This window comes from Mustela putorius, unplaced genomic scaffold (assembly GCF_011764305.1).
Source record: "Mustela putorius furo isolate JIRA1106 unplaced genomic scaffold, ASM1176430v1.1 tig00003845_pilon_pilon_pilon, whole genome shotgun sequence".
NCBI classification, from domain to species: domain Eukaryota; kingdom Metazoa; phylum Chordata; class Mammalia; order Carnivora; family Mustelidae; genus Mustela; species Mustela putorius.
The window spans coordinates 86,382,885-86,410,058 of NW_025421998.1; the positions used below are offsets into that span (position 1 = coordinate 86,382,885).

Genomic DNA, 27,174 nt, shown 5'->3' on the forward strand with positions numbered 1-27,174 from the left:
AGGATTCAGGTTTCCATGACCTTCCATGAGACCGTCTCTTACCACAGCCCCTGCTCACCCATGTCTGAGCACACATTTGCCTGAAATGAGAGAGCCAGAGATTGGAAGGACAGGTGGAGAGACAGATGCCGGGGCTGAGGTCTGCCATATGTCTCTTCTTACGTTGTCGGCTAGGTCCTTCAGCTTGAGTCCTTGGTCCCTCCCAGACATGGCGAGCTGGGGGCTGAGTGTGGCTGGCGTTTTGGTTTGTCTCCGTGGGGCTGGGTTTGAGTGTGGTTCTCTCTGCGATGACTGGGGAGGAGGTGAGGCAAAGGCAGTGACTAAAGAGGCAGCAGATGGTAAAGGAGTCATTGCCAAGGAGGTCTGGAGAGTCCAGTGACAAGGTCGTCTGCATAGCAATGGCACAGGGCTCTGCAGGGGGACAGGGGCTCGGCTGTCCGCCCCAGCCTTCTATAGAGTTCTCAGAAGGGGTGCTGGGGATGGAGCCAGTGAAGGCGGCCGGAGGTAGGATCTCCTGGATGTACTCTGCGTTTTCCACTGACCCTGGATGAGCGCTGACCGAGGAGAATGCCGGTACTTTCTCTAGACAGCATCGAGGATCTGGCAATGGATGAGGCCTAGGACTATAGACGTGCTTCATTTGCATTTGGGGGTGAATGGAAAACAACACATTCTGCTTCCAGGGTGGGTGTGACTCTCTTTCCCTTTCTCTCCTTCTGTGGGACGTTTCTGCTGCTCGGAGCCAGACTAGAAGGTCAGGAGGGTCTCTGCGGTGGCATGTAACTGCTGTGTCTCCTGTCTGGCTTTCCACAGGCTGGAGAAGAGCTGGAGCAGGCAGGTCCTGAGGAGCACTTGGAAGGACTCCAAGAAAACCGCAGGGGGAAAAGGTGGCCTCTGGATGCCAACGCAACAGGTGAGAGGCGGCTCGAAAAACACCTCCCAACTCCCCTTTCCCAACTCCCATCCGCCATGTGCAGGAGCTGTGGCCTTTCTTCTCACATTTGCAACGGGACCACACCCTGGTGGATCCCCTTGGAGATGGAAACAGGGGACAGAAGAGAGCCAGGTGATGTCTCCCCAATGAAGATAATACTGAGCTCATTGCCTCTTCCCTAGACCAAGGTTCGGCCCATCGTGGGAGGTGGAGGAGCATCCTCTCTCCGTGGCTTGTCCTCCGTCCCCGGGCCCCGCTGCTGATGTCTGCGCTCAGCTGGGAAAGAGAGCTCCTCTCTCATCTTCTGGCCGGGTCCCCGTGGGAGCCTGGCCCTCTGGGACTTGCTGAGGGGCGGTGGCCTGGTTGGATCGCCCTGGCAGAGCCCCAGAGAGAGAAGAGAGGCAGGGAGGAGGGAGAGACAGAAAGAGGCGGAGAGAGACAGCGCTGCTCAGGGGATGCTGCTGACGCCAGTTGGAACTTGCACTTGGTAAAGATGAAAATCTAGACTGAGGCACGGCTTGGTGTGTCCCTCCCCCCAGGGGCCCTGGAAGGACGGTTCTCAGCTGTCTAAGCTCATGAGGGTTATGACTTGTTCTAGTTTGTAGGCCAGTTTCTGCTTTCCGCACTGGTCATCGTGGTCCAGAGGTCCGAGGATCTGTGGAAGGGCGGAGAACGGGGAGGTTACTGGTTTGTGCATCCAGGTCTCTGTTCTTAGGGCGTGCACACACAGGGCGAGTGTGGCCAGGCTGCGGAAGCCACGTGCACACAAAGATGCACACGTGAAGCCGCTGGGTCCGCGGGCAGCCTGGCCTACTGGTGGAGAGGCTTGGGGGCGCTCAGGTGTGAGGTGCGGTGTGTGGGTACCCTGGGGTTGATGTGCACAGGGGTCGCACCCACCTCAGCGTGTCTGATTCAATGTGTGCCCTCTGCTGCCCGCGTTGGGCAGCTGGCCGTGGGCAGACACCCCCGCGCAACAATGTGCTGGGCCCTCCAGGGTGAGCAAGCACACAGCCCCCCCCTCCCCCCACAACGTGAAGCGTGGCACCCTGGGTCTCTGGGGAATGTGGTCTCACAGATCCTAAGAAATCCTACCCCTCCTTCCTACAACGGCTTATCTTCCCCCAACAGCTCCCCAAGAGCCCACACTGAGAAAGCCATTTGGCTTCACTGCACGTTAATGAACAAATACCCCTCCGAGAGTTTTAGCTCATGCTTTCCTGGTCATCAGCGGTGATCATGTCTGCAAGAGCCTTTTCTGAGATCAGATGGTTGGTGAAGGACCATGACGGTGAGGACATGAGGGAAAAGAGATGAGAATTTGATTCAGAGTCTGGGGATGTGGGACTGAGTAACAGACCTGCCAGTTTCTAGGTAGGTGACCGGGAGGCAAAGAGGAGGCCGAAGGCTCGAGAGGAGGCTCTGCGAGCTTTGGGTTTGCTGGCCCGCGTCACGGGCATTCAACGGGGAGACCAAGACGGAGTCGCCGACTTCTTCACTGGCCAAGAACCACCAGTTACTGGCACCAACATTTCAGGAAGAAGGGACATTTTCCAGGGCAGACGAGTGTCCTTGTAGACTAAAGGGCAGTGCTTCCAACATGAGGCCACTGTACCCCGTACTCACACATTCCATGTTGTCCTTACTTCTCTCATGTGGCCACGGACAGGGGAACACCTGGCCCTGGACCAGCACTGGCCCGCAGGCTGGTGTCTCGGGCCCCACAACCCCGAGGAAGCCATAGCTGGCTTCCCCTTCACCTGAGGTTTGCAGCATGACGCTGCTGCTGGCCTGCTGGGGCTCCTTCCTTAGCTGGGGGCTCCTAGACTCTCAGTGATGAGTCAGGAGGAGGCAGAGAACCGGAGGCACTGGCTTCCGCTCCTGTTACTACCTTGCACTCAAGGAGAAGAGGTTATGCTGCTGCTCAGATATGGGGAGCCTCAGTTCTGAACCCACTTGGGCTTAATCTGCGTGACAAAGAGACCTCCCATAAGCACCTCCCTACTGGCCAGGAAGAGGGCATTGTTGGCTGTGGCCATGACCCCAGGGGAGGCTTTCCACCTGGGAACATGGCAGGTAAAGAGCTCCCATTCCGCTCTGTTCTGTATCTGTTGCGATGCTCCCAGCCCCGTTCCCTCTTCTCCCCGCCACCATGCCGTCCGGCCTGCCATGGGAGGGGGAAACTGCTTATTTAAAGAGAATTAGATCAGAGAGAGAAAAGGGAAAAATAAAAGAGAGGGACAAGCAGGGAAGAAATAAGAATTTGAAAAAGAAAGAAAGAGATACTTTTTCTAAACATCTGAGACTAGGGATTAAGGCGGAATTAACAGACTGGGACACTTCTCCAGTCCTCGTTCTACAGAGCACAGCCCCCAAGTCCGAGGTGGCAGGGAGTTTCCGGCAGCAGCGGTGGGGGGTCGTCTGGGGTTCCTGCCCGAGGCTCTTGTGCACAGAGGCTGCTACAGGCGGGGAGATGTCCTTCTGTAGCCCGTCCTTCCCGACAGGGACCGAGCAGGCTCACCTCCTCGCTGTACTTGCCCACGTAGGAGAAGATCTCCGAGAGCGCGCTCATGGCATTGAATTCATTCATGTGCATCCGGGACTGCTCCGCCAGGTACGCGTTCATGTCCTGGTCGCTGATGGCCGGCATCTTCCCGATGTCTGAGTAGTACCTGCCAGGGGAGGGAGAGGGGAAGAAAGGAGCTGGAGCCATGCAGAGAGATGGGAGCTCCCAGCGCGATGTTTGGGGCCAGTGTTGGCGTGGCATGGTCCCCAGGGGACCACGGGGAGCTCTCTCCCACCTGCACTTCTGGGGCTGGCCCAGGAGAGCCCTCGGCAGCTCTGGGTACAGGGGGCACAGAGGGAAGGGACGTGACGCTGATGTGGCCAGAGGATGAATGGGGCTGGGAGCAGGAATATGGAGGAGCTGTCCCCTGTGTCGGCCTTGTTCTCAGCTACCGAAGAGCGTCCGGTCCGTCTCTGTCCTTCTGACCGCTCCTCCCGCAGACGCAAATGCTGCCCTCCACAGGGCCCGAAGGCTCTTCCACGCAGTTGCTCTGCCTCAATGCCCTCCCCTCCCTTGGGGTCACCCGGGAGGAGGGCGGGGCTGGGGCTGCTTGGGGAGAGGCCTGCAGAAGGCAATCAGTCACTGTCACTTGCAGCTGTGCACCGCTGTCAACTGGTTAATTAGATGCCAGCATTTACATTTTTAATTTGTGCAATTTGACATTTTATGCAGCAAACCCCAACTCCTCCACCAGAGGGGAGCTGCGCAGTTTCCTAATGAGGAATGGAAGGGCCCCGGTGCCCCAAAGATGCCCATGGCCCCCTCCCCATGTGCTGGCTGGCTGTGGGCCATGTGAAAGGGGCCAGGAACCCACAAAAACAGGGGGACGTCAGGGCATTGGGGGCACCTCAGGAGTCCTGGTCACTCCAGCTCAGCCTGCGCTGAATGCCTAGGGCTTCAAGCTGGGGAAAGCAAGCCTGAGAACCTGGAACAGAGGAGGGAACAGAACCTGGGACGGTCGCCGGGGACAGGGGCTAGGCTGAGGCAAGTGAGGCATCCGGGGCGCAGAGTTTTAGGCGAGGCCCTGTGTACGCGCAGGTGCCTATGACAGGCCTCTGGAGTTGCCTGGAGCCAGGGCTTGATCAGGCGAGGGAAGGGGCATCCTCAGAGACTCACCCCTGGCCCCTTGGCCTTGTGTCACTCCCAGCCTGGGTCCCTCGGGGCACCCACCGTGAATGCATAAGTCCTGTGCTGTCCCCCTTCCTCCCCCGATCCCTGCCCAGGAGTCGGGTGACAGGCCGACACAGGGGTCACTCGTGTGTTACTCCAGCCATCACGCTCAAGGGCCTGCAGTGGAATGACAGCTCAATTTGCTGCCAGAGCGTTTCTGGGCCGCTGAGGCCGGTGATGGCCGCCCTGCCCAGAGCCGCAGCCTCGCTGTGACTGCGGACCTGTCGTTCCAGAAACCTTCTGAGGGAGGCAGAGGGAAGGAGATGAAATCCCTGCGCTCTGGCAGAGGAAGGGGCCGGTTGGAGGGGCCCTCCTCGACCTCAGAAACCCAGCCCCACACAGACACACTCGCCAACTGCTTTGTTGAGCTGATTGCATTTTGGCGGGAGGTCTGGGCCCAGCGACAGGAACTTAATGAAATGGCCTTTCTCAGAGGAGCAGGGGGGGCTCCGATGAAGCCGTCCTGCCCCCGGCCTCACCCGGACTTCATTCTTCACATCCTTCCTTCGGGGTGGGGCCGTCCGTCCCCCTGGCCTCATGTTCAGAGCCCTCCGTTTCCTGTCCTGTGGCATCGTGGCTCCATCACTCCTTCGGACAAGAGCCCACTCTCTTCCCGGCCCACGGCCCACCCCTCCACACCCTCAGCTTCCTCAGGGTCCTGGGTATTAAATGACATTCCAGGGATAAATGTTCCAGCGAGAGACTCGACTCATTGGCACGCTTTCTGGAACGCAGTAAATGCCGGTGTTCCATTTTATAGTGGAGACCCGGGCTTGCATGGGTGGCTCCCGACCTCACCCCTCCCAAAGAGATGTGTGCCGTTGTCTCCTCATGGATCCCACGCCTGCCGAGCTAAATGTGCTTATCGGGCTGCGTGGTCAGGTCCCATTGGTGGAAATCATGACCTGGTAACCTCCCTGGTTTCCCCACCGCCAGCGCCACAACAGGCCCGATGCTACAACGCCTGGGTCCGTAGCTCTCTCCCGACAGTGACACTCTGTCACCTGTGGGTGGTCAGAGAGACTGACCGGGATGAAAACCCAGGTCCTCACCGACAGGACAGGACTGTCATCAGATGCAAAGACACCTGCCATTTCCATCACCTGCTCGTGAAACCCCTCACGGGTATGCGGATGGCCTGTCAGGCTTTTTGCATGTAGTGACCAGGCTCCGACTGCAGCCTTTATGGTCCCTGCGGTGCACCAGAGCCCCGGTTAGGGAGCGCTGTCTCCATGGAACTAGCAGGTGCCCAGCCCCCTGTCTGTTCAACATGGCTTGTCTCTGTGTGTGGTAGACGCCCAGGCCATTTCTCCAAAGAGAATATCTAGAAAGTGTGTTCGTGGGTGAGAAAGAGAGGGAGGGGGTGGGAGTGGAGTGGGGCGAAGGCAGGGCTTCCAACCTTTCCAGCGGAAGAAACTGGTGGCGGCCCACCTGGACGTGCTCTACCTTATTCCAACATCAAGGTCGTGTTCGCATCAGCAGACCAGGCTCTCCACTGTGGCCTCTGTGCCGAGGTCACTCCACTGGACCTGGGCACGTCTGTGGCCACACACTAGGCCATGAACAGATCAACTACATGTCCTCACCTTTGGCAAGTTTGGAACAACTGAGCCAAGTCGCCAAGGGTAGCTCTATTTCCTGGATGAGGTGGGACTTGGGGTCTGGCTGACACTCTGCCTGGTTCTTGACCCCGGCCCTGCCTGGGGCTAGCTGGGCCTGGTCCCCCAGTGGGGCATGCTGAACCTGCTTTGACCTCTCCTCACTCCCCTTCAGGGCTGTGCCCCCCACCCCGGCCTTGCCAGCACCCCTTGAGCCTGATAATGACCTCACTCTGGATCCCCTGGCTGATGGGCAATTGCTTCCTTCTCGATTCCCGCTGGGCTGGCCTTTGCGCTGGTCTCCGCTATGGAGAAGTCTTATTGATTGTGAAGAATGCAATTATGCCCCATTAATGAACTTCACACAAGTGTTTTTATCAGTGGGCTGTGCAGTGAGGAAGGGAAAGGTCAGCCCAGGCTTCTGTACTTGAACTTCCTTCCATGAGATTTCTATCTGCAGGTGAGCCCCTTCAGAAGGGACTGGTGCTCTGAAGGTCCTTCAAGACCCGTCTCTAGCTGGCGGGCCAAGGCCACGCCTGCTAAAGAGGCTGGGTCCTGCCACTGGCCCTCCCTAGCATTCCTTGATGACTTTGCTCCTACCGGATGGGATGCCAGTACCCATGGGGTCCCTGGGGAGCTGCTATAAAGGCAAGGTCCCAGAATGCTGAATTTTATGCTGTCGACCAGTCTGTAACAGTCTAGGTTTGTGGGCTTCTGGGGGATGGGCCCAGTGTGTGATGGAGGGTGTCTCATCTCTGCCGTTATAATGGCTCTAGTGATCGCAGAAGTGGTCTCCAATGCCCTGAACTCTTAGAAGAGTTTTGTCATCCCTTCAAAGGCCTCAAGGATGAAGGCGTAGACATGAAAAATGCTTAGAGCCTGATGTTCTGATGTACAGATGCTTGGCTTACAAGGCCCTACACCAAAGTCTCTTCCTCTGAGAACCATTCCGTGACCTCTCCGGGCCCAGTGGAACCAGGCTCTCACTCCTGGAGCCTCCCGACTGCAGCTCACGGGGTTGTGGAGCACCTGTCCACGGGGAGACCACCGTGGAGACCCACGTGTCTTCCTTGACCACGAGAGCCACAAGGGAAGGATCAAATGTAATGTATCCTGAGGGTCCCATACACTCCTGATGGAGACCGTAAATGTTTGACCCACGGATTGATGAATAAGTTAATGAAATGTCTATACTTCACCTCCACTATTGCTCCCAGGGCGAGCTGTCACAGTTTTATATTTTGAATGGATGGCTTCCTTAGGGGGCATTTTTAAATATTCAAGATTCTTAACCTTTCTCATGCTGTGATACATGATAGATGATATCCAAACGTGTGGCACACCCCTGTCCAGTTCCAAGCGGGCCAGCAGAGGTGCCACTCCACTCATTCCTACCCGGGTGCACCTGCACTTGAGCGCAGGTGAGAGCGGCTAATGCTGCGAGAGGAGTGACCTTGACGCTCTTCCAACTTAAAACAAGAGGAAATCACCACCTAACATCATTTTACTGATCTTGCTATAGAAACAGAAGCTACGACTGCTCAGGACACACTGTTCATGGCGACAACACCGGTGAGTTCTGCTAAGATGAGTGTAGTGGTTGATTGAACCAAGAGATCCTTCTTCCCTTCTCTAGAGATGACCATAAGCAAAACCCTGAGCACTCTGATGGACACAGCAGAGACTGGGGGTCTCCAGTGGGGCCACGGACCATTAGCACTGCCAGGTGTTTGGAGACAGGGATGGGGGGGAAGAATGGGATGGAATGACGGAATTGGGGGAGGATAGGCAGATGAAGAAGTTGTAGGAGCTACAAGCTGGCATAGGTGTGATAGAATGATCTAGGCTGTTCAACCAACAGAGTCAGTGAAGCCTCCGGAATCCACATGCTTCCTACCTGCTCTGTAGAGAAGACCAGCCGGGGTAAACCCTGCTTCTTAGCTGGGATGGGAGAGAAGGCCCTCCTCAAATGTGTGTTGGATGCCATCTATCGCAGCGGGTCACTCAGCCTGAGTCCTAGGTGGGCTTTCTGCAGGCTCAGGCAGTGACGTCACAAGTGGGGGAGCCCTGGCCCCAAGGCGTTGGGTTCTACCATCATTCTTCTGGACTGCAGGCTGCCAGTGCCCTGGCTAGGCTGGGGAAGGCAGGGACCGGGCTCCCTGTGGACCACGAGTGAGTTCTGTGCATCTAGGCTTCACCTTCCAGCAAGAAGACGAGTTCGGATGCCAGGCTCCTCGGGCAGTGACCGTGAAATCAGTCCATCCATCATCAAATGGGTAAGCATTCTAGACTTGATCTCCAGACCTATTCACACTGTCTCCTAATCTCTCTGTCTCTGTAACTCATCCCGGAACGAGAGGAGCAGGGTTTGGGTGGGATCTCAAGCTAGTGAAAGATGACTGTTCCGAGAGTGCCACTGGTTGCTAAGAAACTAGCGGGATAAGAAATGGAAACCATCGAGCCACTCCTAAAAATAACCCCATGGACAAGGGTTCCTCCTGACCTGTAGCAGCTGCATGGCACGGATTTCATTTAGCACCGAGCAGCAGGAAGGCCATTAGCCCTGCGCATGCGTCCTTCTCACCCCTGACTCGCGAACTGTGTCCTGGGGGGGAGCCCTCTCTGCAGATGTCTTGGCACCGCCCTCAGCCCCCCACATCCCTGCTTCCTTGCTCCCTGCCTGAGGTCCCAGAGCGGTGCTGTCACACCAGTGCCCAGGTCCTCTAGCCCAGATGCTGCCTTTTTCCTCTCTCTCTTTGCTGAAGAGCCGGGAACCACGGCTTGTTTCCCGCAGCTCTACTGTCAGAAGAATGAGCCACCACCTATCTACGTGAGGGAGGTGAGAGCCTCTCCTTGAGGCTCACACATAATCTGAAACAAGGACAAGAGGGCTCCCTCTCTGTTGGCCGGCAGGGATGCCCACCACACGCCTCAGCAGGGAGGGGTGGGGAGGGGCTCAAAGAACAAGGTAGGGAGGAAGAACAAAACGCAGTCCCTTTTAGCAGAGCTAGGTTACTGAGGTGGCCGGGACTCCACGCCCTTTCAGTTATTCCCTCCTTACAAGAGAAGGCAGTTTTCAAGTATGAAGATGGAGATAGTCTCTTTGCCATGAGTGAAATGATACTGTTCATTTTGTCTCCAGTAACTAAGTCCAGAATAATTTCTGGTATCCTTTACTCTTAAGAAAGGCACCAAATCTGAGCTTTGCTCCAGATTTTTTATTTTTAAGCCACATGGTAAAAAGAGAACGGGATTTTAAAATCAGGACTACCATGTGGAGTTGTACAGGTTGTTCACTGCACAAAGGTGCTTGGGCTGACAAGCAGACCATCACTCAACAAACCATGCACCCTGTCCTGGGGTTACATCCTCCAGCAGGAAAGAGGACTTTCCCTAATTCACACAGGGGCACCGTATAGGTTACCCAAGAAGTATCATAAATAGCAGAAAAATGATGTGGGAGTCAGCTGAGTGTGGGAGTCAACTCTCATTTTGGCCAATGAAGTCATCTTGGGCTGATTACTTAGTTATTCTGAACGTGTATTTCTTCACTCTCATGGGCAGAAAATGAGGTTATAATCTTGTCCTCTTATATCCCAGAGTTACTGGCATGAATAAATAAAGCTTTGGCTGGTTGCCTAGCTCAGGTGCTTGGTATGTGGTGCCGATTGGCCCAGACAAACCATTGATGTTCTTTACCAGGAGTTCACTGTGTATGAAGATGGGCTCCCCAGCTCCCCAAGACGGGCTCTCAAGTCACAGGACATTGCATGAGACAATGATCAGATCAGGGCTACAAGGCTGAGAAAGCACATCAAGAGCTCATCTTGGTGGAGTCAAGGTCTGGGGCGGTGAGAAGTGTCAGAGTGACAATGACATCCCTGCCGGACATAGGGAGACTTGCCGGATGGACAGGGGCAGATGGGTAGAAGACTCCAGAATTTCTGTGCCAGATGTCATTTAGTCCCTCGAAGGTTGATTGGTTTTGTTTTGTTCAGGTGGGGATTAGAGCAGGAGCTGTATTTCCTTCCTGGGCCTGAAGGCATTTCAGCCACACAAGATCTGGGGCCTTCCATGCAGGGAAGCAGAGCCCAGTGGCAACCTCTGGCCAGGATCCCTGAGGTCTTGTTCAGCGGACAGTACCACTGGGCCCGTGGGGGTGTGGGCATCACAACCACAGGATCAGGCGTTGTGAGTGACCCGTCTGTAAGCGCCAGCCCATTCTGGAGGGGACGGAACCCCGCATCAAGGGCAGTAGTTTTGCTGCAGCAAGGGGCCCTACCGTGGCTCCCGGGCCCAGCACTCACCTCTCTACCCAGTTCTTGTAGCTGGGGATGTCCTTGGCATAGAGCAGCTTGTTGGAGGGGGAGTCCTTGCCCAGCCGGTGCTCAGACGTAGAGCAGGAGTCCATGAAGGTCTGGGCCACCACGGAGAGGCAGGCGTCCGTGATGCTGTTCTTATGGATGTCGAACACGAACTGCGGGTTCTTGATCATGTTGACCCAAAACCGCAGGGGCAGGCTGTGCAGAGGGAAGAGGCAGATGGTCAGAGAACCTAAGGCGGGGGGCTGTGGGGTAGCCCGGAGAGTTCTCCGGAAAAAGAGAAAAGGCTGGAAACCCACCGTTCTTAAGCAAAGCCTGTGCTTCTGACTTACCTGACAGGAAGCCGAGGATCAGCAAGGCTGAATAATCTGCCCACAGCTAGAATGCTGACGGCCCCGGAGAGGGCTTGGTGCCTGGCCTGCCCTGTGGCCCTGTAGGCTTCCCTGGTAGCCCAGGGCTGGGGGCTCAGAGGTGGCCAGGATGGAGTTTCTGACTCTAGTCTACTGTCCGCCCCCTATGCTGGATACAAGGCCTCTCCAGGTGGCAGACTGTAAAGAATAACCTGGAATATAGGCTTCATGTCTTAATCTCCGCTGTCCACTGTATGACTTGGAAGAAGGCACACTGGTTCTCCCTTCCTGAGAGTATCAGCTTGATCCCACATGGTACAGGCCCTGGGCTGGGCTCTTTAAGTGTAGCTAACTGATTCCTCCTCTCGGAGCCGGCATTCACAGAAACCCACATTCACAGCCCTTCAGCCGTTCCCTCGTGTCGCTCCTCCCCCCGCCCTCTTTCTTGTACTTAGCACCTACTGCATACCCAGAGCTAGGCTGGCACCTGGAGATACAGTGTGACTAAGGCACATCCCTCTGCCCCCAAGACGCCTGCACTCTGGTGGGTTCGAGGGCATCAGACATGTCATCAAGTGCTCTGAGAACTGTCAGTGCTAGAACCCAGGGACACACAGGGTCTGATGTGGGACATAGGGACGTGTCATCCAGTCTATTTAGAGAGAAGCATCCAGAAAGTCTTTGCAGAGGGAAAGACACTCGATAGTCTAAATTTTAGAGAAGCACAGGTGTTCCTGAGCTGGAGGAAGCCTGGAGAGGAATCAGCTGAAGCAAGACAAAGAGGGGAAAAACCACGCAGTGTGACCTGGTAACAGCAAGTCACTGTCCGTGTTGCCAGAACGGGTCCCAGGGCATCGGGACAGGCCGCCCACCTGCTGCCTTCGGCCGCCCTCTGCTGCCTCTCCTGTTCCGGGGCTTCCATGCAGCCCCCCAAGATGCAGGTTAGGAAGCAGGGTGGCACCGAGCAAAGGCTTGCCTCTTTCCTTCCCTCTGCCCCTACCTGCTCACCACCTGCCTTTTGCCCCGGGTTTTAGTGTTTTGGCTGCTGTCCTCACTGCTGGGAGGAGTTACAGTGCTCCTGTGTGTTTGGTTTGGCTCTTAGAACTTAAACTCTTTGAAGTACTTTCCTCAATATGGCGAGCACGATGTTTCTATCTATCATCTCTTCCAGCGGCCATGACAAATGCTAAGAGACACAAAGACCGCCTATTCAAGACTGCGCATCAATCAACAAATATTCCCTTCCCACAAAGTGTGTGGTGCGGGGCTCCAGCAGGCAGTGCTGAGCTCTAACCGCGTTAAGTGGCGCTCGTCTCAGCCTGGGAAATAGGGAATAGGAAATAAAGAGATAGCACAGAAAATGGCGACACACAGTGAAGGACAAGGTCCTGGTAGGTGCCTGGGGAGACCACGACAGCTAGGGTCAGAGCTCTGGATCAAGGGCTGTGACACCTCCCCACACCTTCCTGTTTCTGGAGGTCCCACTCAGAAGAGGGACACGGGGCTGTCTCTGTCCAACACGCTGTTGTTTCTCCCAACATTCTCCTTGCTTCAGCCGGCGGTGCTGACAGGCAAATCAAACAGGGAAGCCAGGGCACCACACCGAGGCTCCTGCCTAATGAAATATTAGCATATTATTAACATTAGTGGTGGCACTAATCTCTGGTTGATTGCAGCCACTCAGGCTAAATGAGCAGGAGGTTTATTTCAAAGAGAAAAGGTAGGGGGATTGTCGAGGAAGGGGGGCAGAGGGGGAAAAGGTGAGTTACAACTTTGGCTGGGAAAAAAGAAGTCATTGTTTTTCACCTGGGGACAAGGAACTCTAAGTCCGCATGCGGATGTCCCAGTTCCCGGAGGAACTGCTTCTCGCCCAGGGAAGTGAGCAGGGTCGGGGGCGTACGTCCTTTGGAGCAAGAACCAGAGCCTGCTGCTGGCTCTGGTCCTGGCCTGGAGGTCCTGGTGAGGACAGCAGGGTACTGGGGAGAGCCGGTGTGAAGGGAAGGCCGGCCCCACGCCAAAGGCATTATGGCAGCCTTGGAGGAGGCCTTACCCAGCAGGAGGTATGGGCTGAAACCAAATGGCTTACACACCCTCTCAGGGAGGTCTGCTTGCACTGCCCTAGGAGGGTGGATAGGGGTGTTTGGGAAATGCTGCCTCTGCCCAGCCGGGAGGACCAAGAGCCAGGCGGGGCGGAGCACGTCATGTGTCCTGAAGGCTGCTGACATTCAGATGAGGGGTCAGTAAGGCAGGCTCCCTGCCAGAGGGAAGCAGATTGGGAAGGCCAGCGACACGGCCCTCGGAACAGCTCAGAAGAGTCAGGGTCGAAGGATGGGCAGAATTCAATGCGGTCTGAGCCAGAGGCAGGCACGGAGACACACCAGGCCTGGCAGGCCCTTCCACAGGGAAGAGGCTCCGCTGCGCGCTCCCGCACTGAATGAGGAATCCAGATTCTCAGAGTCTGTTTCGAAAAGGTTGCAAGAACTCTACAGTGGAAGATCCTCTCTCACCCGAAATTAATGTGGGAGTAAACCCAACTCCTTAGTGCGCGGTCCAAACTTCTGTTCTTGCCTGCCGGCTTTTCCAATTTCGGCAGAGACAGCACTAATCTTCAGGTGAGAGAGATGAGAAGCCAGAGCAGATGACATGAAACAAGGCTGTAGAGCCACTTCTGACTTCTCCTGTCATCTGTCTGGTCTGGGGCCACGGGCTGGCTGTCGGCATGCCTGGTTGTGCCCCCGGTGCCGGGCCCCTCCCAGCAGTCCGGAGCTGCTGGTTGGGCTGTCTTGGAAGAATGTTCTGGAGAACGACGACCTGGGACGGGGCTGTTTAAAAAGCTGCAGGGAGGCGATTCTGGAACGGATGGGACTAGATATAAGCCAGCCTTGCCCGAGGTAGAGCCCTCAAGTAGAGACCACCTTGGCCTGGCCTCGTCATCAAGATTTACTGAGCCACGGCTTTGTTCAAGGTTCCACGCCAAGTGCTGAATACTCATGTCTAACCTTGTAGCTGCAGAGGGAAACCCAGAGCATGCAGTGCGAAGGGAGAGGGGCGTATGGGTTACAGAGACACGGACCACAGTGGAGACCCCTAGAGTGTCAGAACTCAGAGAACCCAGCTGTCTCGCTGTCTCCGAGATGGCCAGAGCACAGACAGGAAGGTCTCTTCCCTACGGGGAGTTTGGCTTCTCGAATCGAACAGAAATACCTTTTGTTCACCTAGATGACTGCATGACAGTCACTGTTAGGTGCTGCCTTTTAGGGTCGGTTTCCCTCACGGATCTTCTCCCATTGCACTGGCCTCCCTGTCCAACCAGCTCCCTGCCTGTCCGTCACCCACTGAGGCCGGGGGCCGGGCCCGATAGGGTCAGTGCGTTCAGTGTCGGGAGAGGTGAGAGCAGAGGTGAGGGCTGAGACAGGAGAGGGTGGGGAGGCTCGGAGCCCGCTCTGAGGGGGCCAGGGGGGCCACGGCCGCACTCACCAGTTGCTCTTCCAGGTGTGGCGGACATGGGGGTCATGAATGCCATGCTTGTCCGCTTGCTCGTCCAGGAAGTCGAACATGTACTTGATGGCCAGGGGCAGGGCGGAGCCCCGGTGTGCCGTGCTGAAGATGGTCTCGAAGAGGTCGTCCACGAACTTCTGCAGGGTGCCCTGCGCGTGGAGGGGAAGGGGTTCAGGCACAGCTCTGCCCAGAGAGCTGTGGGGCTGGGTTGTGAGATCCGCCCAGCGGACGGGCGGGAGGGAAAGGGAGGAGGGCGCGCAGCCTGGCCCGCCTGGGGGGAAATACGGTGAGCTCGCGCGTTATACCCCCACCGGCTTCCTCTGTCTCGGACAGCTTGCACTCTCCCCTGCACGTGCAAAACAGACAGAAAGCTGGTGATTGGACCTAAGGAGACCTTCATCCGTCAACGCGGATGGGTTAAATGCGGGTGGGGTTAATGCCCTTCAGTGGTGGTACTGTAGCCCCTTTCACGCAAGCTAATGAACGACTCACTGGGTCACGGCAAACAAACGCGGTCTGCCGGTCTGGTTGACGCATTCCTCACTGGCTAGGGACACACACTCTCTTGGCTTTGCCCAGAGCAGGGCGGAGGCCAGCTGCACGACTGAAAGGCTAACCATAGGCACACCGTGTCCCCAGAAGCGAGACTGGAAATACAGCCTGGAAAGTCACCAATGAAGCCTCATGTTCCTCCCTAGGGGTGGTATATGACACCCATGAGAAGGAGTCATTCTCTCGTGGGGCATGGTCAAAGAGCATGGACAAATGTGACTAGTGTCTCTATATCTGAGAACTGGCACAGAGAAGATGGACATGAAGCTTTAGCCTGCATCCCAGCAGTGATGCCTGGGTAGGGTCTGCTGGGGCACTGGAGGGCATTATAGCAAACCATATTGTTGGCAGAAGAAGACCTCCTTAAGTCTAGTCATCAGCATGGTTGAGGAGGGTTCTGAGGTTCTGTGCTGGCAGAGTCCTGGGGCGGAGTGGGTAACAGAGGGGTCCGAGCTAGCGTTTGCTACCTACCTGCCAGCTCTGACCCTTCTGTGCAGTGATGAGATTCCTCCCCCCTTCCCCATGTGTGTGAAGTCCCCTACCTTTGTGGCCAGGAGACGTGTCAGATAGATCTCGGACACCATCTTGCTCCCCCGGTCACCCTCCTTCTGGTCCCCGTGCTCGTGGTTTTTCACCAGATGCCACATCTTCACTCCGCTCTCCAAGTCGGGGGTGATCATGGGTGTGCGTGAGCGGAGGCTGTCGGGGCTGCCCGTGTGCCGCATCATGTTTTCTGCCAATGCAGTGACCCCGCGCGTGTGAGGCTGTCCTGTCACCCGCAGTACGCATCCCCCCCAACCCCCCTTGCAGCCGTGGCCAGGGCTGTGTGATCCTTCCTGCAAGGGCCTGGTGCCTCACAAGCAACCATTCCCTAGAACTGGGATGCTTTCCCTGCCACCTCCAGGAAGCCCTCCAGGGATACCTCACCCACAGGGATTCCTCATGCTCCTATACTTGCATTTCCCCAGCCCTTAATTACTCAATTTCTAAGAAAAGAAGCCTGTCTGTTGTTACACTGTTCCTTGTGAGAGCTCTGAGGAGACGTCTCAGGATGTGTTCCATGTGGCCAGTTAAGGAGGAACTTTAAGAGCGGGCAGCCTATTCCCCTCGTGACTGTTGATCAACTGAGTAATCGCCGGTCACCTGCCTCCCGGCATCCTGTGTCTGACCGGGGCCACTCCTTCCCAAGGGCTTACCGACGCGTGGGTGTGGTGGGGCAGGGGTGGAGCAGGAAAGTGGAAGGTCCTACTGTGTGTAGGCGCTGCTGGGTCTTCTTATTTTTCACCCTGATCCCATGAAGTCAGTAACTTTTTCATTCCCCATCGTGCTGGGCAGAGCAGGCCTTACAGTGGTCAGGCAGCTGGGCCCAGAGCACACAGGTGGAGGCAGAATGGGGCTGCACTGGGGGCTCCCAACCCGCTTCCAGCACCCTCTCCCCCACCCGCTGCAGAGCCACAGACCTGGGTCTGCACCTTCCCTCAACTGCCTCCTAACAGTGTGACCTTTACATGTTGCTTAGCTTCTGGGTGTCTGAGTTATAATTTGCTGATCTGCATAATAAGGGGAAATAATAATTATTTAATTCACTGATTGTTATGAACATGACGTGCAATAATGAATATCATAAAAGTGAAAGCACCGTGTAGACTGTAAGGTGCTCGTGAAGGTTAGATTTTCTTCCTGTTTTCAAGGATGAAGGTCCCGTTCCTGCATCAGAGTTCTAGAATGGGGAGATTCCTCCCCGTTCAGGCTCCCCCCAGTGATGGTGAGCTTGCCCGCCTCCCATCCAGGTCTCCGAAGCCTTTCAGCCGTGCTGCTGTTGTGACCATCACCACGGCAGGCTCGGGCATCGCTGTTGTGACCATCGCCACGGCAGGCTCGGGCATCGCTGTTGTGACCATTGCCACGGCAGGCTCGGGCATCGCTGTTGTGACCATCGCCACGGCAGGCTCGGGCATCGCTGTTGTGACCATTGCCACGGCAGGCTCGGGCATCCTCTCTGCCCCAGGATGATTCAGAGAACTCACCGTATTTACTCGCCGAGGTCCTGGAGACGGTGGAGTTGTTCACTGCATTGTAGGCTGTCACCTGTTTGGACACTAAAGCCACCACAGAACCGTCTGGCACCTGCAGGAAGAAGGCTTCTAAGAGCCTGGGCACAGAGACTCTGCCACCTCAGGAAATAAGGACAATCAGAATTCACTTGGGCTTCAGGGCAGTCAGTGCTCACGGAGGACCGGGGGACTTTGGAGGCTGTTGGCTTGGCTTTGATGCCACGACAGACCTGAACACTGAGTAGTGACCTATGCCACAGGTCCCTCTTGGAGCAGCTCTGGCAAGAGCTCACCAGCACCCTCCTTCCCGATGCTTCCCTGGTAGGGTGCCCGGCCTCAAGCCCCAGGGAACATCCAAGAAAGGGCCTTTTCTCGAGGACTTGCCCACATCGGGCTGGAAGCACGCATGTTGAGATCCTGTCTCCAGAGAGGTCAGGGTTTCCTGGCTGGGGGACATCAAGTTTCCCTGGGTCACTAAGGGATCAGAAGGGCTGGCCGAGAGGTGGACAGGCAGCTTGGTGTCCAGCCTCTGGGGGAGCCTGTTATTGAAGGTCCGAGACTTAGAGGGCTAGCGAGCCCCTCCCCTCCAGCATGGTCCCCCCACCTGGTAGTGGGCCAGGGTGTTTAGTCTCTTCCAGTCATTCTCAATTTTGGTGGTGATGTCTTCATCCTGCAGGATCATCCTCGCCCCGCTTCCTTGTCGCCACTCTGCAGGGAGAACAGCTGCATTTCAGGGAGGCCCTGGGGCCCCTCTTGCAGGGGTCCTGAGGGCCTCCGTGCAGGTAGCTGCCCTCTGCCATCTGGAGCGTGCATCCAAGGACAGACAGGTGCTAGCAGAGGCTCCCTGAGGAGCGGGGACAGGCTCTCAGTGCAGAGGGGCGCTGAGTCCCAGCTCTGGTCCTCATCCCAGCAGACTATGGGACACAAGCGGGACAACACCATCTGTCCCCGTGAGTGGCCACATCACGAGTAGATGCTTAGTAAGTACTGGCTGAGGGGAGAGGGCAGGTCAAAGCACTTAAGAAAGCGCTACGCAAACATAAGGCGGCATGATCAGCACCACAGGCTCGCAGGCTTGGTTGCAAGGTCTTGGAGCAAATGAGATCAAGCCTGCAGGGTGAGGCTCTGTGCACTCTGGTCTAGTTCTGGGGGCACACCCTGCACCTGAAAGCTGGCAGGTTGGTCACCCTTGGCAGGGAGGCTGGGTGACCATGTGTGGAGAGGTCCGCAAAACCTGTTCTCACGCCCAGGATCAGCTCTAGCCCCACAGAGTTGAGGTGGACGGCGGCATCTTGCTATCTAGCCAATGCCCAATTATTTGATGCTGTAGGTATACAGTTCTAGCCAGATGGTCTGCTCAAAGACCCAGATGCCCACAGGGCAAAGGCTGTCTGCTGGATCCCACAAAGGAAGCAGCAGACTGTTTCTCATCAACCCCACTGCCGTCACCCCTGCCCCCCCCCGCCCGTGGTCCCGGGTACTGGGTACCACACGGAGATGAAGACCTGCACTCTCCAGTCTTCACACGTGCACACATGGGGCCCCAGGTGCATGCCAGGCACACGCCAGGCCTCCAGTGCAGAGGCACGTGCACACCCACACACGCACATATGCTCACATACACACACCAGCGAAGAAAAACAGCCTTTTAAATTCAAATGTATTCACAGGCATCGCAGCCAGCAAGCCCCGAATCCGGCTTCCAGGCAATCCGCGCAGACTCCAGTACTTCTGAACCGTGCAGGAGCCCCGGGATTCACAGAGCGCAGCGGGGTGCTGGCCCGAGTCAGCCCACATCCTTGCCTCACCCCACCGTGTCTGTTCCTATGGTCTGTAATGACTCGATTCTGAATCTGCCCCCACCCATGCTAGTCCCCCCGCCCCCATAAGGCTGAGCGGTGGGCCCGAGATGGGCCACCTCGGTAGCACGGAGGGCCCCGATGCCTCCCTGCCTCGTCCCTCGGTAGTGCCAGTGCTGCTGATGGGAACCGGGCCCAGGAAGGGAGCTGCCTGCCCTGAGGAGCAGCAGAGTGGCTCCCAGCCCCCCAGTCCCGGCTCCAGGTCCCCGGCTTGCCTCTGTCTGGTTTAAAGCTTCCTGCAATGTCGGTCCGTCCCAAGAACAAAAACACACAGATACTGTGCGTGTTCCCTGCAGCGAAGGGGCCTCTCTCAGCCCATGGGGGCTGCCAGTCATTCAGCCCTGCAGGACCGCCTGGCTGGAATCAATCGCACTGATTAGGGCCTCGGGGCAGGTAGGGTAGGACATTAAAGGCACGAGGCTTCACTGCGGCACCAAGGTGGCAGTGTTGGGTTTATTGTGCTTTTTGCTTTTGTTTTCACTTTCTGTAGGTATGTAGGGATATAGGTGTTTGTGAGCGGTGGGACAAAAGACGTGGTCTGTCTGGCCGCTGGTCGGCAGCTGGTCTCTGGTACAAGCCGACTCCGGGTAAAGGCCATCCTGGGGCCAAGGAATACGGCAGCGGCATGTTGTGGCCCGGTCCCACAGCTGACCCTAAAAGGCGAAGCCTCTTGGGTCCCTCCCGCTTGTTGGGTGAATAGCATCAGAGCCAGAAAGTCAGAGACTGTGTGGTGGGGGTAGTACAGAGAAAGCGTGGGGGCACCACTCCCCACGTGGGGGCTGGAGGAAAAGCAGGGCAAGAGCTCTGGATGTTACGCCCATTGGCTGGGCCCAAGGGAAAAGAAAGTCTCCTCCACTGAAGTGGCTGTAGACTTTTTGTCAGGACTAGTTGCAGACCAGCTTTCTGGTTTACCAGCCACACCAGCACCGCTTGCTGTGGGAGTTGTAGCACCTCTCAGTGGGATCAGAGCAAGCCACATAGCCTGATGGACTGAGAAGTGACAGCTGGTGACTGATTTTGGAGCCTGGTGTCAGACTTCCCTGTTGTACAACTCCCCTGAAACTGTGCAGTGCGTAGCCTGTGTGGCTGTACTCAGCAGCCTTAGTTCTGAGTCATGTCTACTAATTATGTAAGCAAGTAAAAATCAGTCTGTTTCTCTGTCCCCAACTGAAAAAAAAATAGGGCAGAATATGACCATGCTTCCCCCAGGGCAGTCAAGGAATGATGGCTTGTCCTTGGGAGTGCAAAAATTCAATGTTGCTAGACGCCTGCTGCAGTGTTGGTCCGGCACCAGGGACACAGCAAGTACTTGATGAGTATTAAAGGAATAATGAATAAGTGAAGGAAGGAAGGAGAAGAGTGAGTGAGTGAGTGATGGTGGCCTATTTTCCAAGCAGTATAAGAGAATTTTCTGCTTGTATGTTGGTTCTCACAGTGTGCAGTCAGAGAGTAGCAGGCAGAGGTGAGCAGTGAACTTAATCTATTAGTAACCTGGGCCAATGATCTGAACTCCTCAGACACACGACCAGGCACAGCCAGTGCCAGAAGGAAAATTGTCTCAAATTATCATCACTCATCCTTCCAATTTCATGACCAGGAAATAAAAGAAACAGGTTGAGAAGGCAGATGCAGAGGTCCCCACCCCCAGGCCACTGCTCCTTCTGATAGCCAGCTGAGTTCTGTTCCCCGGGGCACTCACTGGGCTCCTTCTCTGGGCAGGACACTGGATGAGGTCACCTGGAGACAGTGACACAGAGAAACAGAACTCCCCCCCCCCAGTGCTCTAGGTGTTCCCCGAACATGGACACGGCTCAGGGCCCAGCAGCATGGCACCTGGGTCAGCCAAGGGTCAGGATGTGGGGGAGGGTGTGAGCTGGCAGGCCTGGAGCCCTGAGCTGCAATCCCCACAAGTCAGGAATATTCCCCCAGGTACCAAGATGGAGATAGTGAGCTGGGGTCAAGGAGGAGAATTCTTAGCCCCCTGCTTTTAGGATTCTGGAGCCTGGTACTCTCATTGCCTCATACAGAAACATTGGGTTTGCTCTTCTTCCTGAAATATGAGAAGGGCCAGCAGCTGTTGGCAGCCCCAGCCTTGGGCCCTGCAGGGAGAAGGCAAGGCCATGGGGTGTTTGCTGAGCGGACCCCGGGGGGAGCGTGCACAATGTCGCAGGAAGGCACGGGGTTCCTGGCACTGGATAATTGGAATGGGCTAACACGGTGACTCACCCCCGAAACTCACTCTCTCTGCCAGGTCCTCAGTGTGACCTGCTGGCCTGAATACACTTCTGCTTCTGAGTTACACTTTCCTTCCTTTCCTGAAACCCCTCAACCGGACCAGCTATGGGCTCTGTTCTCCACAGACCCATCATGGCATGTCTCAGGAAAATCAAAATAGTGGACATGGGCTCAGCTTTCTGGAATGCTCTGGCTCTGCTTCATGACCTTGGCTTGCCAGGGGCATGAGCCTGGGAGTTCTGCTGAGCCATGCCAGGACCCAGAAGGGACAAGGTCAAGGCCCAAAGTGTCTGACTTCTCCCTGTCTTGGGAGCCATCCATCCTTCACAGGGCATCTCTGGCTTCTGGAAATCTCGACCCTGCTGGACAGGAGGAACCCGAGAGCAGGTTGGACTGGATCAAGGTCAGGCAGACCTGCCACCTTCAGATCTGAAGGACAGTGGCCTGGTCCCCTTGGCAGTGTGTACGGCTGTTCGGTCAGCCCAGGAGGCCCCTGAGCAAGGGCATATCTCATTTTGCACTCTGTGTGCTGTTGCATATTCAACATACGCTTACTTTTAATGACAGTAATGAAAATCAATAGAACCCAGCTTCCCAATCCCACGTTCAGCAACCCCTTCACCAGACAGGCTCCTTCTGTCTTGCCTATAAAAACAGCACTAAAAATATCCCTCTTCTGTGTCGACACCTTGCTATATATGTGTGAGGTGACCCCACTAGAGCAGCTGAGGGGTGATGTGACAGCCAGTGTCCTCTAGGTGAAAGCTCAGCCTCCAGACAGCTTTGCCTGCCTTTGGGGCCACAGAGAGAGATTGGAAACTACCTCCAGGCACCAAATGATGGGGGACACTGAGCTCAGGGATGGCCCCAGAGAATCCCGAGACAAGGCACGTGCTGGGCCAGGACATCTGGGTGGTCCCTGGGTGGAAAATCCCAGAGCCTCGTGACGCACTCACGCATTCCAGCACTGTCTGCCCAGCACCCACCGTGCGCCAAGCCCTGGGCCAGCAGCCCATGGTACCTACAACCTAGCTCTTGAAGGGATCCCTCGCTGGAGGGCTGGGAGGGAGCATGCAGAATCACGGGCCCAGGATCAGGGCTGCGTGCAGGGGAGAATGAGCAATGTCCGTGGGGAGTGGTGCAGGGATGGCCGTGGGGCTGGGGGTGGAGGGACAAGGTGGGCAGGTGTGATGCTTCGGGGGTCCAGAGGCACCATGTACGTGGATCCGTGAGTGTGCATCAGAGTGGGAGGCAGCGGAAAGGAGAGGCTGGACAGGACCTGCAGGTCAGAAGTTGGTTGAGAAAGATCTGGCAAGCCAGGCTAAGGCATCTGGCAGTGAGCTGCGGGCCAGGGAGACGGGGTGGCTGAGAAGGAGGGAGTTCTTGAGGGACATGGGGGTTGAGATGGCTGCCTTTGGCCAAGGCACTGGGGGCTGGGGGGTAGACATAGGGGGTGTTCGGGAGGTAGGCTACACACTGCTTGGAAATTCTCTGGGAAGAAGAGACGGGAACACCACGGCATGTCCCACAAGTTTCAAGAAGGTGGCTGAGGGACGAGCTAGAAGCCAGAGCATAGAGGAGGGGGGCCTTCATCTGCAGGACAGCCCTAGGAGGAGGCCCGGGCCCCAAGCACATCCCTGGCCTGGCTCCTGGAAGGTCCCCTACGACCCCGCTGGCACTATGCTGAGAAGCAGCTCTCCCTGGGATACAAGCCTGCAAGAGCTCGGGCCCTTGTGGCGTGGGGCTGTGGCGAGAGCACGGGCACACGTATGCACACATGCACACGCACAGCCACACACTCACAGATGTATGCGCACACATATTCACGGGTGCACTTCATTTTACCTTAAGGTGGGGACTCAAAATTTGCAACCACCGCTCCCTCCTTCCATTCTCTCTAACAGCCCTTGTCCTCAGACCTGTCACAGAAGCTTTGGGAAGCACTGACCTGGACAGGCAAGGGAGGAGGGACAGGCTCACCAGCCTGAGTGGTCCTGGCGGAGCCAGCCCTCCTGATCCACAGGAGACCGTCCAGATGCCTGTACTTTGCCCCAGGCCGCCTTGCCCCAACCGGGGAGCCACAGGCAGGCTGTCACCGGGGGCAGATGTCAACCCCGCCCAGCGCCTGCTCAACTCCCCCAAGACAGGATCCTGAGCAGAGGGCTGGAGGAGGAGACTTGAGGGCTGCTGGACACCTGTTGACAGGTGAGCCCCAAGGAGAACCCCAGCAGGAAGCCCCGGGACCCTCAACAGCCAATTACTCGGCAGCGTGGGGAGCATGCATCGGAGCAGAATGAGGAGGAAGGCGTGACAGGGTCAGAGTGTCACTGCCAGCAAGATTGGAAGATTGACCTGGGGGTGGAAGGGGGTACTGTCCAAATATGTTTTGTTAAAAAAAAATAGTATTTTAGTTATTGTGAGAGCAAGTTGTAAAATAGGAAATAACCGAACTATGAAATGTGATGCTCCAGGAAGATATTCCCAGGTGGGACTGTGCCGCCTGCGCTCGAGGTTCAAAGCCTCCAGAAACCAGAAAGTGTGCGGCTCTGGCTAGTTACTGCTTTGGAGGGAAAGTCTGTGGGTGCTGCAGGCAAAAGACGACTGGGTTCTGCTCCTCGATTAAGGAGATGAGCTAAAGCTTAATGGATATTCTTGAGTATGGGACACAGAGGCTCTGGGGTCCCTCCAGCTGGGCTCTGCTGTGCAGTGTCAAAGAAGAGTGAAGAAGGCAGGTGGTGGGCACCGCGGAGGGGAAAGGTGACCCTGGGAACCCGGGGCACAGCACCAAGAGGGAGTGGCTAGCTCTGATCTCTCTCTCCCAGCTCCTGCCTGGCAGCCCTGTGCCCTGCTCCAGAGTCCGAGCACAAAGGACAGACACATTCACAATCCAATTTGTTACACGTCCACCTTCCGGGGAGTGAGGGAGGTGAAAGAAGAAAGAAAAAAAAAAAAAATCCCATTATCTTTATCTGTCCTTCCCATCAGGTGCAGCGGAAAATGCAAACTGGGGAGACAGCGGCTGTGAACTCTTTATATTTCCCTTGGAAGATAATGTATCTTTTTACTGCATGCAGAAATTACTTGTTTGCGGGGGGGGAAAATATATATATATATATATATATATATATATATCCATTCAGCATGACTTGAACCCTGAACGGCAAGATGGGGGGGTAGTGGAGTTCTGGGGCTACAAAGAGAGCATTTGCCTTAAACCAGAGGAATCTCGGAAGGTCATGGCCCATGGGGAGACTGTACAGGGAGGACATGGGTGTTCTCTCCGCCTTCCTGCTGTGTGACCGGGGCCCATGCGCTGTGCCTCTCTGAGTGGCCGATTCTCCTGTGCAGTGGAGCAGACCAGCATCAGTGATGCCCACTTTGCTGAGTGCCCTGGCTCAGAGGGAGGGGTGTCCTGCCTTCTGGGGCTGTGCAAAGAGATGAGGAGCTCGTCGAGCTCACACTGGCACCCCCGTGCCTGGCGAAGAGCTTGCGCCGAGGCAGGCTCTACGATATATAGGTTAAAGAGTTTAGTGCTGCAGGGGTTACTCAGATCAGACCCCAAACCGGCAGGTAGAAAGCGACATAAACGGGGTGAGGACAGCCTCGTGTATAAAAGAGTGGGGAACCATGGCCACTGTGCTCTGAGAGCTCCCAAGGTTCTCCCTGACCTGGCACTGCCCCCAAAGCGTGCCCGGTGGTGCCTCTCCTTCCCTAGATTCCAACAGACTGGAAGGAGAGCAGACCTAGTGTCCCTCACTTGGGCTCCTGTGCGGGTTCATTTGATGTGTCAGGTTGACTGGAGTTAGGCATCCAGTTATGTGCTCAGACATTGTTCCGGATGTTTCTGTGGGGTTGTTTTTAGATGAGATGAACACTTTGATCGGAAAGTGAATTGCCCTCCATAATGTAGGTGGGCTTCATCTAGTGAGTTGAAGGCCTGAAGAGGAGAGAAGACTGACCTCCCCTGAGCCAGAGGGAATTCAGCCTGCAGAAGTCTTCGGACTTGACCTGCAACACGGGCTCCTTCCTGGGTCTCCAGCCTGCCAGCCTACCTTGGAGGTTTTGAACTTGGCCGGCCCCCTTGCCAGAGATGGAATGTGTCCCACCAGAATTCTTATGTTGAAACCCTAACCCCCAACATGATGGGATTTGGAGGTGGGGTCTTTGTGAGATCAAAGGACATGAGTGGGGAGCCCTCCTCAATGGAATTAGCGGCTACAGGAGGGACCCCAGAAAGCTCCCTTGTTCCTTCTGCCAGATGAGGACTCAGGAAGAAGGCACCACCTGTGAACCAGGAAACAGTCTTCACCGGACACCGAACCTGCCGGCACCTTGATCTTAGACTTCCCAGACTGGAACGGTGAGGAAAATTTCTGTGCAGTCCACGGTATCGCGCTACAGCAGCCCAAACGGACTACAACTCTGGAATCACGTGAGCAATTCCTTAAATCCCGTGCACGTTCTACTGGTTGTGTCTCTAGAGAACCCTAACACCTTCCCCATCGTGGTTGCTTAATGCCCGTGAAAGTCTGGTGGAAGGGTGGACGGAGCTGAGCTAGGGAGGGGAGAGGACTGCAGTCCGAGGCACAATGGGTAGAAGTGTCTGGAATGAGGGGCCAGGCCGGGCCGGGGCCACGGTGGTGATGAAAGGCAGAAGGAGGTGTTTGGGGCTGGATGTACTTAGGACCGTTACTGAGGTGGCTTAAAATATCTTTGCTCCCTTCTGAGCTGTTGTGGGACAAGTGTCCTCACCTTACCAGGGGCCAGCATCAGGAGGGGGAAGGCGTGTGGCCAGTGCCCCCAGCTAGGGGAGTGGGGAATGAGAGCAGGATGCCTGGCTATCTTGCCTCTGGCCCAGGCATGCGGCCGAGTCCTTTCTGGGCCGGTGGGCTTCGTGTTCTGTCCCTTCAGCATAGCTTAATTTTTTATAATAATCACACCTTACATTTGTAAATTGCTTTTAGGCTTTTAAAGCACTATCACCTACATGATGGGAAAAACTTGCCTGGCCTCTCTCTCCCCTTGGGGGCCACGAGGCGGAGTTGAATCATGTGGAAAAAGCATTTGGGTCTCAGAGGAGGCCCTGTTTCCTTGTTACGAAATCTGGCTTTGGTAGAAAGAAGGCGGGAGCTTTCCGGGCAGCTCCAAGACTTGGATCTAATAGAACAAGGACGGACATTCCTTCGAAGAGGACCCACCACGAGAGGCCTTTATAAGGAGTTCTGCATAGCGCTCCCTCCCCAGTAGGCTCCCCACTTATCTGTCCCTGTGGCTGGAGGCTCGTCCCTCCAGGATAGTCCCTGGGTCCTCCCTCTGCTGGGACAGGTGCCCTGTGGTCTCTTGGGACCTGAATTGTGGGCAGCTGTGGTGGCCAGTGGGTCACGGGACATGCTACCTTGCCGGGAGGCAGGGGGCCTCTCCCTGGCCAGAGCAGCTGGAGCTCCAGAGCGGGCAGCCTCACAGCCAGGCCACCCCGGGAGGAAATGTTCTTTACCACCCAACTGCCCTTTTCTGGTCAGGAAGAGAAGGCATCCCTGTGCGAAAACTCCATCTCCGTGCTTCCGGGGAGGCTTATGAGGCCACATGCCGCTCTCCCTCAGGCGAGTCACCCCATTCCCGGGCAAGAAACAACAATCTTATAGGCTCCTGCACCCAGGAGCTTGTCCTGTGTTCCAGCACCGTCTTTCCAAACTCACCTTCCAGCATGAAGGCTTTTCTAGTGGCTCCTCCGGGCCCCACCGTGCCGGTTTGTCCCCCTGCCCACTGAGCAGATAAGGACACCGAGAAGCCGAGCGGGCACGCGGACGGATGTGGGTCCCACACGGAGAAACAAGGACCAGTGGGAGCTCCCTGGCCACCGGCGGGAACTCAGCTCTCCCCAGGACACCCGTTATGGAACAACCCCCTTCACTGTTTGGCGGGGGGAATACGGGAGCCTTGCTTCCTGGAAGCCGGGTCCCCGCCCGCTCTTCTGTAATAGGAGGCTCCCCCGTCAGTCTGTGGGATCTCCCTGGCAGCAGAGTGACCGCACACAAGCCT

The 27,174-nt window shown here is 56.2% G+C and overlaps 1 protein-coding gene across 1 annotated transcript in view; it reads right to left on the bottom strand.

Annotated features, from left to right (window-relative positions):
* Window positions 1-1,481: 1,481 nt before the first annotated feature.
* PLXNA4 (plexin A4) overlaps window positions 1,482-27,174 on the bottom strand; it is a 416,899-nt gene continuing 391,206 nt past the window's right edge. Inside the window, exons 26-32 of the mRNA XM_045062995.1 lie at window positions 17,646-17,749; window positions 17,015-17,114; window positions 15,530-15,720; window positions 14,415-14,584; window positions 10,573-10,785; window positions 3,453-3,603; window positions 1,482-1,589 (exon numbers count right to left, since the gene is read on the bottom strand). Of these exons, the coding sequence (XP_044918930.1) occupies window positions 1,494-1,589; window positions 3,453-3,603; window positions 10,573-10,785; window positions 14,415-14,584; window positions 15,530-15,720; window positions 17,015-17,114; window positions 17,646-17,749 (1,025 nt within the window). The 3' untranslated portion in view covers window positions 1,482-1,493. The remainder of the gene's footprint in view (window positions 1,590-3,452; window positions 3,604-10,572; window positions 10,786-14,414; window positions 14,585-15,529; window positions 15,721-17,014; window positions 17,115-17,645; window positions 17,750-27,174) is intronic.